The 18,539-nt window shown below is 34.0% G+C and overlaps 1 protein-coding gene across 1 annotated transcript; it reads right to left on the bottom strand.

Moving 5' to 3' along the window:
* Window positions 1-971: 971 nt before the first annotated feature.
* On the bottom strand, window positions 972-5,544 carry LOC111885924 (pre-mRNA-processing factor 19). Its single transcript, XM_023882160.2, has 18 exons — window positions 5,341-5,544; window positions 5,151-5,236; window positions 4,760-4,831; window positions 4,594-4,656; window positions 4,416-4,502; window positions 4,159-4,306; window positions 3,951-4,075; window positions 3,651-3,767; window positions 3,457-3,552; window positions 3,306-3,365; window positions 3,105-3,179; window positions 2,929-3,033; window positions 2,272-2,388; window positions 2,118-2,195; window positions 1,895-1,991; window positions 1,577-1,628; window positions 1,398-1,468; window positions 972-1,305 (listed from the first exon to the last, which is right to left on the bottom strand). Exons 1-18 carry the CDS (start codon window positions 5,351-5,353, stop codon window positions 1,178-1,180), a joined length of 1,590 nt encoding a protein of 529 aa, XP_023737928.1. The 5' UTR covers window positions 5,354-5,544; the 3' UTR covers window positions 972-1,177.
* Window positions 5,545-18,539: the final 12,995 nt, after the last annotated feature.

Below are 18,539 nucleotides of genomic sequence, written 5' to 3'. Positions count from 1 at the left end.
GTTGCAGCCCTTTGAAATCCTTCCCGTCTCTTCAAATAATTTCACAAATCTAATTATATCATCTTTTATAGTCTCCCACTTGGATTTTAGGAGCTTGAATGTGAATTCGTCCGGTCCCGGCGCTTTCTCACTTCCACAATCGAAAACCGCAGTTTTTATTTTATCCACTCAAAAATAACTTTCTAAAAATAGGCCCTTGTCAGTGGATAGTTTCTTGAATAAACCACTAATGAACTTAGGGCGATTCTGCTAGTACTCATGGAATTTCAAACTAAAAAAAGTTGTGCACTTCTTCTTTAATCGCGACAGGATCAATGTTCCAAGCACCATTTATGGTTAACCCATGAATTTTATTTTTGCGGTGGTTATTCTTAAGCGTGAGTTTTCGTCTCCATCAACTAGACATTTAATCTTGGACTTTTGTTGTAAATCCATTTTTTTAAACTTTGCGATCTCCCTTAGTCTTTGTTTTCCCATTCTGTAAGTTGCTATCTCTTGATCAGTTAAGAAAGGTGATTCACCTTCTTCCAGATCAAGTCTATTTAACTCCTTTTTAAAAGTGTCCAATTCCAGATTCTCCTTTATTGATTCATTTACTCTCCAGGTTTTGGTGTTTTAGCTTTGCAAGGAGAAACATATCAGGAAGACCATAGCCAGAGAATGATGACCAAGCTTGGTTGAAAATTTGATCAAAGTTGTCATTGAGCATCTAGGAGTTGAAAAGGCGAAAAGGAGGGGGACATGAATTATGTAACCCAAATTGTGTTGAATTAAACAACATCAATAAATAAATATCATTAAATCCCAATATTTGAATGATCATGAAGGGAATTACTAGGACTTTAATCTATATTTGAACTATTTTATTTTTATTGGATTAATAACACAAGCAACAATAATAAAGTATAAGCTATAATCATACAAATAATTAACTAAAAATAAATAAGTCGGAGGTTAAAGGGCCAAAAACATTCTACAAGTTAAATTTTGTTTAAAAAAAAAAAAGGCCTCCGTTTTGGATATAAAACTCAATTCTTACATGACTTCAAAATTCTAAAACCACAAATAATCTGTCTCATTAAATAAAAAAATCCAGAGACATATTTTTAAAATGCTACACCTGAATAAAATACAAAATGAGCCACTTAGATAAACAAACAACAATCATATCACTTTTTCAAGATTCGGCTTCCATTGCAGCATCATTTTCTTCTCCAGCCAAACCAAACAACCGAAGATTTCTATCCATTGACCCAACCGCTATGTATTTTGCATCAGGGCCAAATTTTACACTGTTTATCTTACCTGCATTGCATTTATTTAAATTAATTTTACATTCAAAAATAAAACCCCACCAAATTAATATTTTTAAATAAAAAAAAAAGAATGAAGGAAACCTGTGCCAGACAAATCAGGGAATGTTTTAACACAGTTCCATTCTGACTTCACATTCGCAACTTGATAAACCCTGTAGTAAAGTACACACATACACATACAGTATTGTAAATGACCAAAATACCCTTTTCCTTTTATCAGATACAAATAATAATCATCCAACATGTAAGTAACTAAGTACCTTATGTCTGAACCTCCTATTGCCAAGTAACTTCCACTATGATCAAATTCCACTGTTAAAAAAAAAACATTACACAATGTCAACAGACAATTTATAAAAGCTTGAAACAAATTCCAAAGGGAGTTAGTTAACTCTGTGTAAAATGACCAATTTACCCTTTCAAAAATAAACTTTTTAAGATTTTGAAATCTAATAATAAACAACTTCCATATGTTGCAGATTTCTTTTGATTTGTTGGACTTGTTTGAAAGAGAAAATGACATAGGGGCAAAATGGTCATTTTTTTTCTAATGACAAGGACAAAAAAATGTAATTTACCAGATTGTGTTGGAGTGTTCTCATCATAGGGAGTAAAAGTCCTGAAGTTTCTCAGTTTACGAAGATCCCACAGCTTAACACCATCTTGAGCAGCAGTCTAAAAAAATATATACACACATATATATAGGGACTCATTGAAGTTTTAATTTTGGACTAAAAACTGTAAAATTCAAAAAGTATAGGGACCATTTTTGTAAATAGTGCATTTTCAAGAAACACTTACAGCAAGAAAGTAACCGTTTTCTGAAAATGATATTGCAGTAACTGCCCCAACATGCCCATCAAACCTTGCAACATTTGCCTACAAAAAACCAAAAATATGATATAAGATACAGTTTTGCAAATTAACTGATCCAGGGGCAGTTTTGGAATTTTACCTGACTCTTCACATCCCAGATTTTAACAATTGATCCAGAAGTGCCAGTTCCTAGAATTAGACCATCAGGATGAAAAGCTGCAGATGTGTAGCCCTCGGATACAGATGAATCTTCAACCTACAAATTAATTGCAAAAAAAAAAAACTTGCTTCAGAAGATAATTAAAAAAAAAAAAACGTTATAAAAAAAAAGAATGATAAATTGTTACAATCACAGAGACTAATCTCTCAAGCCACCACAAATTACACTTACACTCTTCAAAGATTTTATTCACCTTTACACTATAAAATAAGAAAAAAGATGGAAATAATAAAATGGTTGTTTACACTTTAAACTTTAAATTTAAAACCTTTTTCAGTTTCAGTCCTTATTTCAAGGTTTCATATTTTGGTTTTAAATAAGTACCAAAATCGATATGTAAACACTGAAATAAGAACCAAAATTGAAAAGGGTTTTAAATTTAAAGCAAACATGGTAAAAGTCAGAAAGTGTAGGGACTATTTTTGTAATATACTCTAAAGTGTATTTTGAAAACCAAAACATTAGGGTCTTTTTTATAAGCATAGAGCCCACTCCATGTTTTCTAAACTACTACTCCTATCATCTAAGCCAATAAATATCTCATTTTTTATAAAAATAAAAATAAAAATAAAAAACCTGTGCAAGGCATAATCCGGATGACAGGTCGTAGAAGCACCAGGAATTGTCTAAAGAGGCTGTTACAAAATAGTTATTTGTAGCATGTACAGTCACAGCTTGCACCTAAGAAACAAATAAATTTTATTATTTTTCACAAAATGTTAAATTTTAAGTAAAATGACATAATTTATTACCTCAGCTGTATGATCCTTTAAGACATGCTTACAATCATAGTTTCCATTCTCAGACCCTTGCCACACTCTTACTGTCTGCAAATAAATAAAAAAATTAACTTTAACTTCAATGCAAAATTTATTTATTATATAAACAGACAAATAAAAGTTCATAAAAACAAGGTCTCAAGAAGGAAAATGAAGAAAAAGATTAAAACTTACTTTATCAGCTGAACCAGTAACAACCAACTCACCATCAGACACAAACTTGACACTTGTGACCTAAAAAGAGATAATAAAAGTTTTTAAAAAAAGGTAGAAACATAAAAACATGAAATCAAAATTACTTGTTTTACCAAATAGTGAAAAACACCTTCTTGGAGTGGCCACTGAGTGTAGATACAATTTCCCCTGAAGATCGATTAAAGACTACAGCATTCATATCAACTCCACCAGTAGCAATAAGATCCTGAGATGTGCAAAACAGATCTTTCTTAAAAACCCAAAATAAAAAGATCAAGAACAAATGTGGAAATGCAGTTGGAATTACAAATATGAAATATCTACCTTTGATTGATGGATGTCAATAGATAAAATTCCAGCTTTGTTTGTTTTGTGAAGAGGGTAACTGTTGAGCTGTGTATACCTCTCAATAGCATCCAATGGAACCAATGTGGGAGGAATCTGAAGAAAGAAAAATGCAAAATGATATTTGAGTTTTTAAAAATGTCAACTTGTTTATTGTAAATATATAATAGGATTCCATTTGGCAAACAAACATGCCATACAATGGAATCTTGAAATGCAAAAATCAAACAAGCCATGGAATGAAATCTTGAATTCCAGTTCTTTTGGAATCCATGATACCTGTCTTTTCTTCCTTTGCTGTGAAAGTGCAGCATTGCAGTCTGTTAATTCGGTTATGATACTGGAAGAAATTCCAGGGCGGAATTTCTTACCATCAGGACCAAACTCATCATCCTCAGTAGCAGCTGTTAAAACCAAAAAATAAGTCACAAAAGAACATAATCAAGAAAGATTATAGACCTCTGAATGAAGAACAGAAAACAAGAACCTCTTTTCCCATTGCTTATAGCATAAGCATTTGAGGAGACTGCTGTTGTTGCTGGCATTGGTGCTTGTCTTTCTAAACTTGACAACATTGTCCTTGCTTCATCAAGTTCTTTCTTTAATCTTGCAATCACACGACATGCTGAATCATGCTGACATTACAGAAATAATATAAACATGAGCTTGGAAAAAATGAACCGTTTGAACATTGAAAGATAAAACAAGGTTTGAAATTGTGAACAAGTAAGTTGTTTGTGGTACCTGGTATAAACAATGACTAAGCTCTTGCCTTGTTGTATGTAATTGTTGCTCTGATGCAAAAGCAGATAACACCAAAGCATCCCATTCCTGGAGTAGCAAACATATGAGAGCTAAGTTTATAACCTTAATTCAGATGATTAAGAACAGGATCGTTAATAGAACAACGTAGAACACACACATTCTGAAACATTCCAAGCATTCCAGGAATACTTGCAGCCTGCACTGGTCTAGGTTTCACTATCTGCATGCATTTTTCATAAAAGTTATAAGCTTCAACATGTAAAGATTGAGATGTAAATTGTGGAAATATAAGAATACGCAACAAAAGTTTACAAAATGCAAACCTTGCCAGTTTTTATTGGAACGAGATCATCCGTAGTTAGGGTTTCCCCAGTCACTGGACATTTTCCATAGTCCTAATCAAAATCAATAAAGTCAAATACATATTAGAACCAGTATAATCACGGTAGTTACACTTGGTATGGTTTCTTTTACACCCTATTTGAAGTGTTTATCATAAATTCTACTATGTTCCATAAAAGCCACACTCTGTCGACAAACTTGGACATCGAAAATCGATTTGTAGTTATATTTTGGTATGAATGGTGTTGTTATTGTGCTATAATTACTCTCAAACTTCTGTAATTTCTTGAATTTTAGGTACCGCCGGAATAAAAGTAAAGGAAAATTCACGATAAGTAAGAAGATAAACCCTAGCAAAGAAAGTGAACTCACCAGTATGTGTCTTTCGATCAATCGCTTCTCGAAAAGTAGTCCGGATGACTTAGAAACAACAGGTTCTTCCGGCACCTCGCCGGAAACTGTGGAAGTAGCATAGAACAGCAAAAGGTAAAACAGATCAGGTCAACAGAAACTAAATAATGAATGATGTATAGAAAACGATGTAGGAAGAGAGAGACGTTACTTGAACAAATCATTGTGGAATGAGAGCTAGGGTTTAACAGTCGACGGTGGCCGCAGTGGAGGAGTGAAGATGAGGAAGTAGATGGATCGGGCTGTATGGATTTTCTTGTGATATTTTAGGAGGGAGGTATCGGTAAATCGAGTGAGGAAACCCTAAAAGGTTTTGTAGCCGATTGCTGGTCAATATTTGAACCCTTTGCTTGGTTCGATATTACAAAACTTGAGACAATTTCAAGTTAATTTATAGGGTAAGTTATATAAAAATAAATAGATTAAATATATATTATAAATGGTTATTGTTATTTTGAAAAATCATAGTTAGCCAAACTTGTTTATGATGGCTTGTGAATTTTTTTATTGTGAAAATCTTAAGGGCTTCAAGCATGTATAAACCTTTTTTTTTTCACTTTTACATAACTTTTTTGCAAAAGAATAACAAAATCTCTTTGAAAGTGATTGTTCGAAACAACGTCGATTTGTCTGATTTGGTTATCTTTAGACCCGGAAATTTTACCATTTAGCAATTGATAGTAGATTTGCACAAGTGATTTAAGGTTTTAGCACATTGATGCCTATGAAAATGTAGATCTTTGCAAGTCTTAACCTGCGAAAATCTATGTTTAACAGGTATCAACCTACGAAATTCTATATATTTTTTTTGATAATTTGCTTTTTTGTATAAAATTTTATTGCTTTATTTGCTTGTTTGTAACATTTTTCTGTTGATGCAGCCTAATGTTGCAGCATATAAAGGGTTTTTTATTTCAAAGGCCAATGTTGAGAATATTAAGAGATATCATATGTTGTGTAAGGGAAAAAAGTTTGACATTATTCCACACCAACGTTCAAATATTGGAATCCACCGGGTCCGTCTTCCATTGATCAAGTGTATCAATTGACCTGGAGTATACAAAACAATTCGTAAGTTGATTGACCGTGATTGTATCATGGGTCAACGCTCTAACGATAAAGCCAGTGAAGACTTTGAAAAGTAATTGTAATGATAGTTATGGAATTGGTTTAACGTACGTAAAAGATGTTATATGTATACTCAGGTCCGACCCAATACTTGGGCGAGTTGGGCTATGGCCCAGGGCAGCAAAAAAAATGGGGAATAAATCTAGTCCATTAAGTAATAGCGTATATATTAACTTTGGGCCAACGTTTAGTCCAATAAGTGGTTTGATACGAGCATCTGCGTGCGTCTAAGAGGCAACAAATCACAGTTAAAAGCGTAGGCGTTGAATCATCCAAGTATCTTGAGAATATCAATCGCCAAGTCGTATGAATGGTATAGAAAAACACAAATCTTTCGAGATCGAGGAGCCTTAATTGATCAAGTACGTTTTTAATTTTTCATTATGATTAATATCTATTTCATTCTAATTATTGTTTCTCTACATATTTTTTAAACCTACTGCACATATTTTCTACATCTTATAATCGAAATTCCAATTTGTGTTAATTAAATGTTTGTGCCTTTGTGATTGTTGGATTTGGTTGTTGATAACCTTCTTGAGTTTTTGTATGCTAAGTTTGATTTTTTTTTTTCTGAATCAAACACATTAAATGAAGATTTATGAGGTTTTCAATTTCTGGATTGGATGAGTTTAATTTTTGGATTCTTATTTCTCTTAATCAGGCTCCTTTTTTCTCAGTTCAATTTCCGATTTGTGTTCATTGTATTTTGATTTCGATTTCTTTATCTGAAGCAAACACGAAAACCTGAGGTTTTCGATTTGTGGATTGGGTGAGTTTTATTTGTAATTTCTTTTTTCTCTTATTATGATTCCCTTTCTCTCATTCCAAGGTCTAGTTTATGTTCATTATATTCTGAATTATATATTATTTTTCTGAAGTAAACATACTTGATGTGAGTTCGATTTCTAAATTCTTTTTTTCTCTTATTATGATTCCTTTTTCTCATTCCAATTTCAGATTAATGTTCGATGTGTTATGAGCTCTATTTTATTTATCTGAAGCTAACACTGAAAACCTGAAGATCTCTGAGGTTTTTGATTTATGGAGTAGGTTAGCTTGATTTTTGGATTCTTATTTCTTGGATTTCCGATTTTCTCATTTGAATTTCTAATTTATGTTTTTTTTTTCAGGAGGCATGCTATATAATTTGGGTGAGTTTGATGTCTTCAAAACAACAAAAGGTTAATAATTACTTAAGCGTTGCTATTAGACAATAGTTTGGTTAGCTTTGATATCTATATTTCTTAAGTTTTAAATATGTTTCCTTGAAAAAACTATCAGGTGCTCAAAATTCAAAACGAAAAAAAAAAAAAAAGAGGCTAATCATATACACGGTCTTTGAAGGCAATGGAATTGTATCTTTAAAGTGTCATGACTCAAGATAGATAAGATGGATTAGTAATTTTAAGTATCAAAGATTGTTTTTTACAAAGTTTTGATCATTGTAAAATAAGAAAGGATTTTGTTTCAAAAAATATAAAGATAACTTTTTAGGTGATATTTGTATGTTTTTATTTGTATTATTTGTTTGATTACAAAATTAACTGTATTTTTTTATATATACGTTTTGCTTATTGTACGGTATATATATATATATATATATATATAGGGGAGTGTTCAATTGAGAAAAAAAAAGGTTGAGAATGGGGGAATCATTCTCAGCCAATCATTTATTTTTGCCGCAAAATCCTCCATTGTACCGGCGGAAATGGGAAACGAATGCAAATGTGTTTTCCAACATAACATATTTCCTTAAACTATGCTAATCATTACCTTAATATATACAAGAACATAGTTTTTTTCGTTTTTTTTAATTTTTATAAGCTATTTTTATCAAAAAATGATTTTAAATATACCAAAATTCATGATTTTTTATTCTCTACAAATAGACATCCATATTGATATAGTTTTAAGATAAAATAAAAAATTTATTTTTTTTTATATTTTCAGCTATCGATATTCATAAGTGAATAAAAATGAATCAGGTTTTTACTACAGTACATTCGTTATTCAGTTATGAATAAAAACTATGATTAATTTTTTTTTTTTACAATTTAAGTATCATTCATATATGAATATAGCATATAATAAACATAGTATATTCATATTTAAATATTAGACGATGCATTCACTTATGAATATTACATAGTATATTCACTTGTGAATATTAGATGGTATATTCACTTATGAATATTAGATAATATTTTCATATCTGAATATTACATAGTATTACATGGTATATCACATGTGAATATTACACAGTATATTCATTTGTGAATATTAGATGATATATTCACTTATGAATATTACACAATATATTCACATATGAATATTACAAGGTATTTTCACAAATACATATAATTTTTATATGTTATTCACATATGAATAACATACAGACTTGCATATTTGTTTTTTTGTTTTGATAATCATATACTGAGAAAACATATTCGTATATGAATATAACGTGGTAATTTAGTTCATGCATTTCATCAAACAGTTGGAGTGCATACAATTTAACTTTTTTTGAAAATGTTAAAAACATGATATTTTGACCATTTAAATCTTACAAAAGAGTAGATTAATAGAGAATTATATGAAATTTTTCAAAAAAAAGAAACGATTTGATATTTTTCTAACCTCAATTTTCAAGTTTTATTTGATAATCGATGTTGAATGAATGATATGAAGTGGATTTTTGTTGATTATCGATGATGTTGATCTAATAACGCTGGGAGTATAATTAATCATAGATGTTGAGGATCCGATCGTATTCAAGCACAATTGAAGGTTGAATTAAAAGAACCAAAAATGAATTTTTGATGTTAACTGTTGAATCGTGTTGATTATTGACGAAGATCGATGATTGATTAGCACTGGATGATGTTGATGATGGTTTAATTGAAGAAATCTGAATGATTGTTGAAAGTTGGAGAATAAATTTGGATGATGAACGATGAATGAGTTTGAACTACAGATACGTATTTGAGATTGAAGGTTGTTCTCATATTTACAAGTTTGCCACCGTGTCTTTTTATGCTTGAATAAAATGAGTGGCTGAGAATGATTCCCCCATTCTCAACCTTTTTTATTTTCTCAATTGAACCCACCTCTCTCTCTCTCTCTCTCTCTCTATATATATATATATATATATATATATATATATATATATATATATATATATATATATATATATATATATATATATATATATATAAGGGCATAAGGTTATTATCTCGCCCCGGGTATAAAAAATCAATAGATCGGCCCTGTGTATAGGTCTCATTGGGTTGTGCTTGATTACCTAATTATCGTTGAAGGTAAGAAAGTGTCGACCCTCTCTTACCCTGAATTGTATGGTCGTCTTATCGCATTTATGACCGTATACCTGAAGGTACATGTTGTTGTACTTATATACCGAAAGTCAGTTGTTCTTAGTTGATTTAAGAACCCATCAACCATACTTCCTTTTACATGTTTTATGTTTAAAGTTTCCATGTAATGTCGATACTGTTGCGACGTCATATTATACTTTAATCGTTGGTTTGCTTTCTTTATGGTACTTATATGAGTTCGGTATATATATATATATATATATATATATATATATATATATATATATATATATATATATATATATATATATATATATATATATATTGGTTCGGTATATTTGTTGGTTCGGTATGTTTGGAGGTGTACATATCCTCTTTATATTATACCCTATTAAGTCCCCCCCCCCCATTGTATTGCTATCTACTCGTAGAGATAACAATCCAAACTTTAATAGCATTAATGTCGTATCCGTTACAACTGGATAAGGGTGAAACCTCCTGAATTGAATTTTGACGTGACAGCCTGAGGGTTTTCTAACTCTCATGATTACTCCTATAACTGTCTTTTCGGTTGCCTTTTATTTTAAAAAAATTGTAGGGCCTAACAACTGCTTTTTTCTGCCCTTAAAGTTCCATGTTGATGAAATGTATATGTAACACCCCAAAAATCACTACTAAAAATTTCATTTTTAATTAAGTATCTTATAAAAGTGTTTACTGAAAAACGTCATCAATATCACATCAACCCATAATCTCATAAGTCAAATATCATAAAACATGTTATGGAATAATAATAATGTCAAAGTATAATCTCATGGATCTCAAAATGCGGAAATCATATGTGTGTGTATGATGCGCTGCTACCGTGTTAGCTCTTTCCCATTCGACGAAGAGGTACTTGAAACCAAAACTGAAAACCATAAGCACAAAGCTTAGTGAGTTCCCCCATCATACCACATACCATATAACAAACATACTACCATGCAATTATGGGGTGCCTGACCTATCCATGTCAAGCCGTTCTGGGGTGCTTGACTTACCTAGTTCAATCCATTATGGGGTGCTTGATTTACCCATGTCAAGCCATTCTAGGGTGTTTGACTTACCCGTTGGTTTATCTCAACCGACTGTTGGGGACTATTTCACCCCCTACCACTACCACATAATAACATAACATAAATATACTGATAGGCATACATGAGTACTTACTACCTCTTCGGTATCTTTCAATCGGTATCCGGAGACTATTTCATCCCCTACTACTACTAACACATATGACAGAGCATCTTAGCACATAAAGCATATCAGATAGTGGCAAACCAGATGATTATCACAAAGACAATCATCTCATACATAATCACCTACTGGTGGGCCGACATTGGTGCCTTAGACCCACCTCTACTGGAAGGTAACTCACTTCGTGAAGCTGAGTATCGAATCTCACGGGAAGTAATCTCTAACAGCTGCTCCGATGACTCCCGGAAGCCATAATCATAATAACACTCAATCAGAATCTATAACACTACTTAGGGTAAAATGACCATTTTACCCCCTCGGCCGAAATTGGACCATTCATAAGGCCCAATGCTAACTTATTAAATCGAATGTACCCATGGCCCATCAAAGGCTCCCTAAGGGCCCACTAATGGCCTAATTTTCTAAATTGGGTCCAACCCTTCAAATGGGCCTTTTCACAATACTAATAAGTCCTTAGCCCAAAATAAAATAATTATGAATGGCCTAATATGGCCCAAAAGGCTCAATAGACCAAGCCCAATATAGCCACTCTGCATGCGTACGTGCGGCGTACCTGGCACGTACGCTCAGCGTACGCTGGCCTTGACCAAAACAGGGAGTTGACCCAGTACACGCAGTGTACCAGGGTGTAGGCTTAGCGTACTGGCCAGCTTCCTTGAGACTCCATTTGTGACTTAATCCATTAAGTCTTTACGTCCAAAATGTAGATCCAGGTCCTTTAAGACCTCCTAATCCATAAACTCACAACTTTATGTGCTTGCATGCATGGTTGGGTTCAAAACATGATTTTGGTCCTTTTAACAAGCTTTATGACCATCTAACACTTGCATGGTTGTGGCTTAACCATCAAGGTATGATTTTTATTACTCTAAGTGCTTCTAATAGCCTAAAAGGATAGCTCTTATGTATGAAACAATCAAGACTCAAGCAACCTTAACAATGGAGTCCAAAAGTGACCCAAAACACCCCAAAATCAAATCTAAACATGCAATGATCAAGTTTGAAGCTTGATACCTCAAATGAGTTATAAATGGTGCTAATCTTTTGGATCTACAAGCTCCATTTGAATCTTTGCTCCTTCTTCAAACTCCTTTCTCTTTTAAACACAAAAACAACACTAAAATGCTCTCAAGTGGCTTCCAAATCACAAGAATACACAAATGTGGGTTAGGGTTTTCGTGGTGGTTGTATAAGGGTGAGAGGGAGGCTGGACCAAAGGCATAAGGTCCTTTAAATAGGGATAAAACCCTAAAAGTTAGGGTTTTAGAACCTGCGTGCGTACGTTGCGCGTACCCTTTAGTACACTCAATGTTACAACCACCTATTCAATGTGCCGGTTAACCACACACGCTCTATTGATCTATGATTAACATCAAGCTACCCTTTGCCACACACTGTCAGTCCAAGATTAGTGTGTCGGTTAACCACACACGCTTCACTAACGACTTAACAAAGTGCAAAGTGCAATTTCATGGGTTAGCACCAAGGCAAACTTCAACCTACTCGTCAAGTACAAGAATGGACTCGCCGAGTAGGGCTGTCAAACAACAATTTTCAGCTTTGAAAATTAACACATTGCATCAAATATAAAAGAAAACAACCCATGGCTCTGATACCACTGATGGGTTTTAGTATACTACAACATCCTATGGTGCACATACAACCCTAAATGCTTTGGATCTATGTTTTCTCTAATTATACATGCAATATTGTTTCCAAAGCATAAAGCCTACAACTAGCATACAATTGATATAAACAGCATGGAATTGAGTTGTAGAGTTACGTCTTTGTTGTAGCTTGTAGAACTTCTTGAGTTTGGTCTTTAAGAACTTAGTATCTTGTGTGTTTCACCTCAAATGGAATCACAAAACGCCACCAACAATGGAGGACTTTAGAGAGAATACTAGTACTCTAAAATCGGCTATAGCTATTCCAAGAGCACTAGGGTGCCAATTTTGGGAGCTAATGGGTTTCTTATATAGTGTGGTAAAACTAGGGTTACACCATGTAAACCCTAATGTGCATGACCTTCCATATTCCTTAGGTTTCATGGGTTTAAGCCTCCATGGATCATCCATGGGTTGTCACATGGGTTTAGCCCAACCTAAGAAAGATTATTGGCCCACACCATAAGAATGAATGATTTTACCAAATCAACACCTTATATTTAATTAGTCACTTTTGATCACGAAAATAATTCTAAATTAATTATTGATCAATACTAATTAAATATTATGATTTCATATTAATATATTAGAACTTATAATATATTAATAAATCATGAATATCCTTTTCTCAAAAGTCCATCCTTGCAAATTGTTCTGGTGCCATGCAGCCCAAATGGACCATGCTACTCTAGGGTCAAGTACATACCAATTATAGTTATTGGCTTAGACACCTAATCCAACAGTATAAACAGTCAACATTATCTAATAGATCACTAATCATAGCATCATCCTACATACCAGAATACCGACCTAACAGGTCACTAAAATAGCATCATCCTATATACCAGGATACCGACCTAACAAGTCACTAAGCATATCATCATGCGATAACCAGGATAACAATCCAAAAGAAGGGCCGATATTGGTGCCTTCGACCATGTTGATATAGTGATAAGAACTCACCTCACAAGTAGTGCTGAATCAAGAAGATCAAACCCCAACTCTCGACTCCAAACTCAACTGCCTGTAATCACCATATGACTGATTCCATTAGAATCCCAAATCACCAAAATACCCTCAGAAGTCAAACTTGGTAAACCCTTTGTCAAAGTCAAAGTCAACGGTCAAGGTCAACAGTCCATGTTGACCCAACTTGTCGAGTTCGTCTACTGACTCGTCGAGTTCCTTCATAACTCAGAAACCGAAAACTCGAGTCAACTTGCCGAGTTACCTGAGTAACTCGTCGAGTTCTTTAGTGTCCAGTAGACTGGGAAAACTCTAATCAACTCACTGAGTCATCTCACCCACTCGTTGAGTTCACTCAGAATCTAGAAGGCGAATAAACTCTACCAAACTTGTCGAGTTGGCTATGCAGCTCGTTGAGTTCCTCCACCCCTTTTCTCATTCAAACGCTTCTAAGCAAAACCAAAGCTCCAAACTGTAGATCTAGCCTCCTAGGGTGTAGTTACCACGTAAAGTTGCTAACTTTACGTGCATGCAAGGCCTCAAGAGGCTAAAACACCCAAAACTAGTCTTAAGAAGAGGTTTAGGGCACGAAGAAAGGCAAAATCTTGATAAAGTCGAGAACTTTATGTCCATGAGGGCCTAGAGGAGTCCAGATCTGAACTCCTTACTTCAAAACGTGCTTAATACTATAAATGCTTCAAGAATAAGCTAGAAATGACCATAAACTCTTAAATGGAGAGATCTGACAAGAAATGATCAAGGTAATGACTTTTTACCTTCAAGTGAATGCCAAAACGAAGTGGATGCTAGATCTATAAGCTCATTCCCGTTCCAAGCTTCTCAATCTTCAAGTCTATTCAAGAAATGCACCAAACACACACTCTTTAGACTCTCACTCACATAATCAAAATAGGAGGTTAGCTCGATTAAGGTTTGTTTCTGGATGATAGGGTGGTAAGGGAGGTTGCAGAGAGAACTTAAGGTCCTTTAAATACGGTGCAAACCCTAAAAATTAGGGTTTTTATAATCAACTCCAACTCGTCGAGTTGGGTCCTCCAACCCGTCGAGTAGGTTCTTCGGAATACACGACCCTTCTTGGTTTCTATGCGACGAGTTGGGGCCTCCAACTCGTCGAGTAGACTTTCTAAAGTGCACAAATCCCTAAATTTCATTCCAAGAATCGGGGATGTTACAACTCTCCCCCACTTGAACTAGGCTTCGTCCTCGAAGCCTGCTGCAGTGAACAAATCTGGATAATGCTCTTGCATCCCAACCTCTGGCTCCCAAGTCTACTCGGATCCCCTCTGATACTGCCACTTGTACCTTTACCAAAGGTATCTCCTTGCTACGCAGAACCTTTACCTTTCTTTCCAGGACGACCACCGGCCTCTCGAAGTATTTCAGGCGCTCATCGTCCTGAAGATTACCCAATGGTGTCACGACATCCTTGTCTGACACGCTATTTCGCAACTGCGAAACATGGAAAGTGTTATGAATTTGACTGAGCTCCTCTGGAAGACCTAGTCGATACGCCACCTTGCCAACCTCGGTAACAACCTGAGAACGACCCAATATATCGGAAACCATCTCCCCTTACACCTGAAAACCTGAAGTTCTTGCCAGAAACAAAATCATAGATTATATGTTGTCGCTGATAATTCTTTGTTGGAAAGAGATTATGTATTCTTTCAAGGGAAAGCTCATTCAATGACCGGATTTTCAGGGATAACACGAACCACGAGAAGCAAACTGGGAAATAAACCTTTTTTATGTTGTAGGATAATGCTTAGCGCATAACCACAAACACCCATGACTGGCCTGATCAGCCTCGGGTTGGAATATCAACGTGTCGAATCCAATCAACCATCGGATTGAAATTCTCAGGGTTTGTTGTGCTACAGCCTCAACCCTACCGCTCCCCCGAAGCTTTCGTGCCTACGACTTACAGTCGGCCCGCACCGGGTATCTTGGCCTACTGCATTATCCTCCATTTGCTTATGGTGTTTGTGACACGTTAGAGGCATCACACTTGAGGTGCTAAGCTCTTTAATTATCAATGGTGTATGCTAGTTAGGCTTTATGCTTTGGAAAATGAAAATTAAATGTATAACTAGAGAAAACATAGATCCAAAGTATTAAGGTTGTATGTGCACCATATGGATGTTATAGTGCTCAAAACCCATCGGCATGAGGCTTGTATTTTTGCAAGAGTGAAGCTCTTCTTCTTCCTCTCTTTTCTCTCTAGAACCGTATTTTCTTCTTTTCTTCTTCCTCTATCTTTTTTGAAGTTAGTTTGGTGTTTATAAGACCTATTGAGTTGTTCCCTTTAGTGCTTAATTTAGTTAAGCCCTTAAAGGCTTAAGACACTAAAGAATACAAGAAGGAACTAGCATTCCAAGTGCCTTACTCTTGATGGTGGATACTTGTGGAGAAGATCATACACTTTGATCTTTTGTTATCTTCATCAACACACCAAAACCAAGTGGGTTCAAAGGCTTCAAAGGTTAACTCTAAAACATCATATGGTTGTTTTTATTTCATTATAACCTCTATAAATGGATCCATGATGGTTTGTTTTGTTATGAAATAAAAATAAACTTGTTATTTTTAAAGTCTTCCATTGTCGGTTTTTGTGAAAACAAACTTTTACTTTGTATCAAAATCCAACACATACAAATAGTAATAAGATGTTAAAACACAAAAAATTCTCATAAGTATTCAAAAACAAGTTCATGAAGTCTTCAACATTCAACAAACATTCAAAGGATTTCAACAAAGTCAACCAAGAGTAGTTTAGCCTAACATGGCTAAACTCAAGAAACTAAAGCTAAAGTAAAATGACCAAACATGTAGCAAGATTTAGGTATGAAAATATGATGTTCTTCAAGTGTTGTTGGCCTTTAAAGTCTTCAAAATCTCCAGAGAAAATGCTCCAAAATTGAATGTGCAAGTGTGCTGAAAAGTGGCATACCAACCTTCCTCATATAGACTTCTAATTGAATCACATGTAATTCATATATGGTTGACTTGTGATTTAAATGTGAATCACATGTGATCTACATGTGAATCACATGTAATTTATATGCGATTCGTTTGTGATTTACATGTGAATCACATGTAATTCATATATGATTCACTTGTGATTTAAGTGTGAATCACATGTGATTTACATGTGAATCACATGTTATTTAAATGTGAATCGCATTTAATTCATATGCGATTCGTTTGTGATTTACATGTGAATCACATGTACTTCATATGTAATTCACTTGTGATTTACATGTGAATCACATGTAATTTATATATGATTCACTTGTGATTTAAATGTGAATCACATGTGATTTACATGTAATTCATATGCGATTCGTTTATGGTTTACATGCGAATCACATGGAATTCATATGTGATTCACTTGTGATTTAACTAGAATTGAAGGACAATTAAGTCATTTGGCACATGTGATATGTGTATATCTTTGGTCATTATAGTCAATGTCCAAACTGTGAATCTTTCTAATTATATAATGTATGATTGTCATGCAATAATATCATGTAAGATTCACATGTGAATAACATATAAAACTATATTCACGAGTGAATATGTCATTTGATATTCAGATAATATTCACATATGAATAAACCATTATTATTATCCACTAATGTTAGGTGCATAAATTGCACCTTTTCATAAGCAAATTTCATGTTTATTTATAGCATTGCATTGCATTTTTAGTGTAATATTCATTCATTTTGCGTTTAAGGACATTATCGAGGATCTATCGATATTTCACCATTTTTTGTGGATGTTTCAGGGTGATTTGAAGATTGGAGCATGCTTAGGATGGTCAAGGGAAGCTCTCGGTGAAATTTCAGAACTTTCGGAGCTAAATTAAAGAAATGAAGAAAATTGGAGATTGGCTACCTTACAGTTCATTTCACGACCCGCGCTTTGGCAAGCCATATGTTACGCGGCCGCGCTTTGGAAGTATTTCAGCACATCAAAGTCATTACATGGCCGTGTAATGGCAAGGCATACGTTACACGGGCCGTGTAACGTGATCTGATGGATTTTCAAATTCTTAACTTCTGATTTATCACGTTCTTCTGGCATAAAAAAAAGAACTTCGACTTGAAACTTCAAGGGGGCGGTTTTGGGGAGTTTATATCATCATCTAACACTTTGCAAACACTTTAATTTGCTTTTTGTAAGTTGATTTGAAGATCATACTTGTTAGATTTGTAGTTAACTTAGACATGTGTGGTTACTTTCTCAATCATTTCTGACTCTGGATTCCTAAGTGTTTGTTGTTAAGTTGTAATTTTCACTTGATTTTATGTTTATCATCTAGTAATCTTTGATTTGATCTTAATTATATATTTGATTGGTTCTCTTTTCACTTGATTAATGAATTAGGGTTCTTATCAATCTAGTTAATCAAATTATGAAATTCGTATATGTTTTATAATTTGATGTTAGTAACATGCAATTAATAGGTTGTAATTAGATCAAAAATTAGTGTAGTCAAAGATTAGATGTTCATATTCCTGAACTTATGAGGAATGTTGGATATTGTTGGTAATTGTTGCAAGATCTTAATGTCATTTAATGATTTGATGCAAGAGCTTGTTTGAATTGAATCAATTAAATGGAATTTTATTTAAAGAACATGTTTTGAATAAAACACTTTTGTCAACTTAGGTATTAGAGCTTGTTAATCTCTAAATTACCAACCTAGATTGAACATGAAGCACCGTCATATTACATCCTACAACATAATGCATGTATAGGAATCCGAATCGGAAATGTATTTCTTTTATTGATTTTTAGTATTAATCTTGTTTACTTATGAAGTTTAATTCTAGTTCAAACATAACCCCACCCCCACTTTAATATTATTTGTATGATGTGTGAGAATATGGCTAAATAAGAAGTCTCATGTTCCTGTGGATCGACCCTGCTTATTCTATATTATCTTTAGTGTAAGAAGTAGAAGCGAT

Source organism: Lactuca sativa, chromosome 1 (assembly GCF_002870075.4).
Source record: "Lactuca sativa cultivar Salinas chromosome 1, Lsat_Salinas_v11, whole genome shotgun sequence".
Classification (NCBI taxonomy): Eukaryota; Viridiplantae; Streptophyta; class Magnoliopsida; order Asterales; family Asteraceae; genus Lactuca; species Lactuca sativa.
The sequence above is the reverse complement of the archived record's forward strand: the minus strand, read 5'-3'. Positions and strand labels throughout refer to the sequence as shown.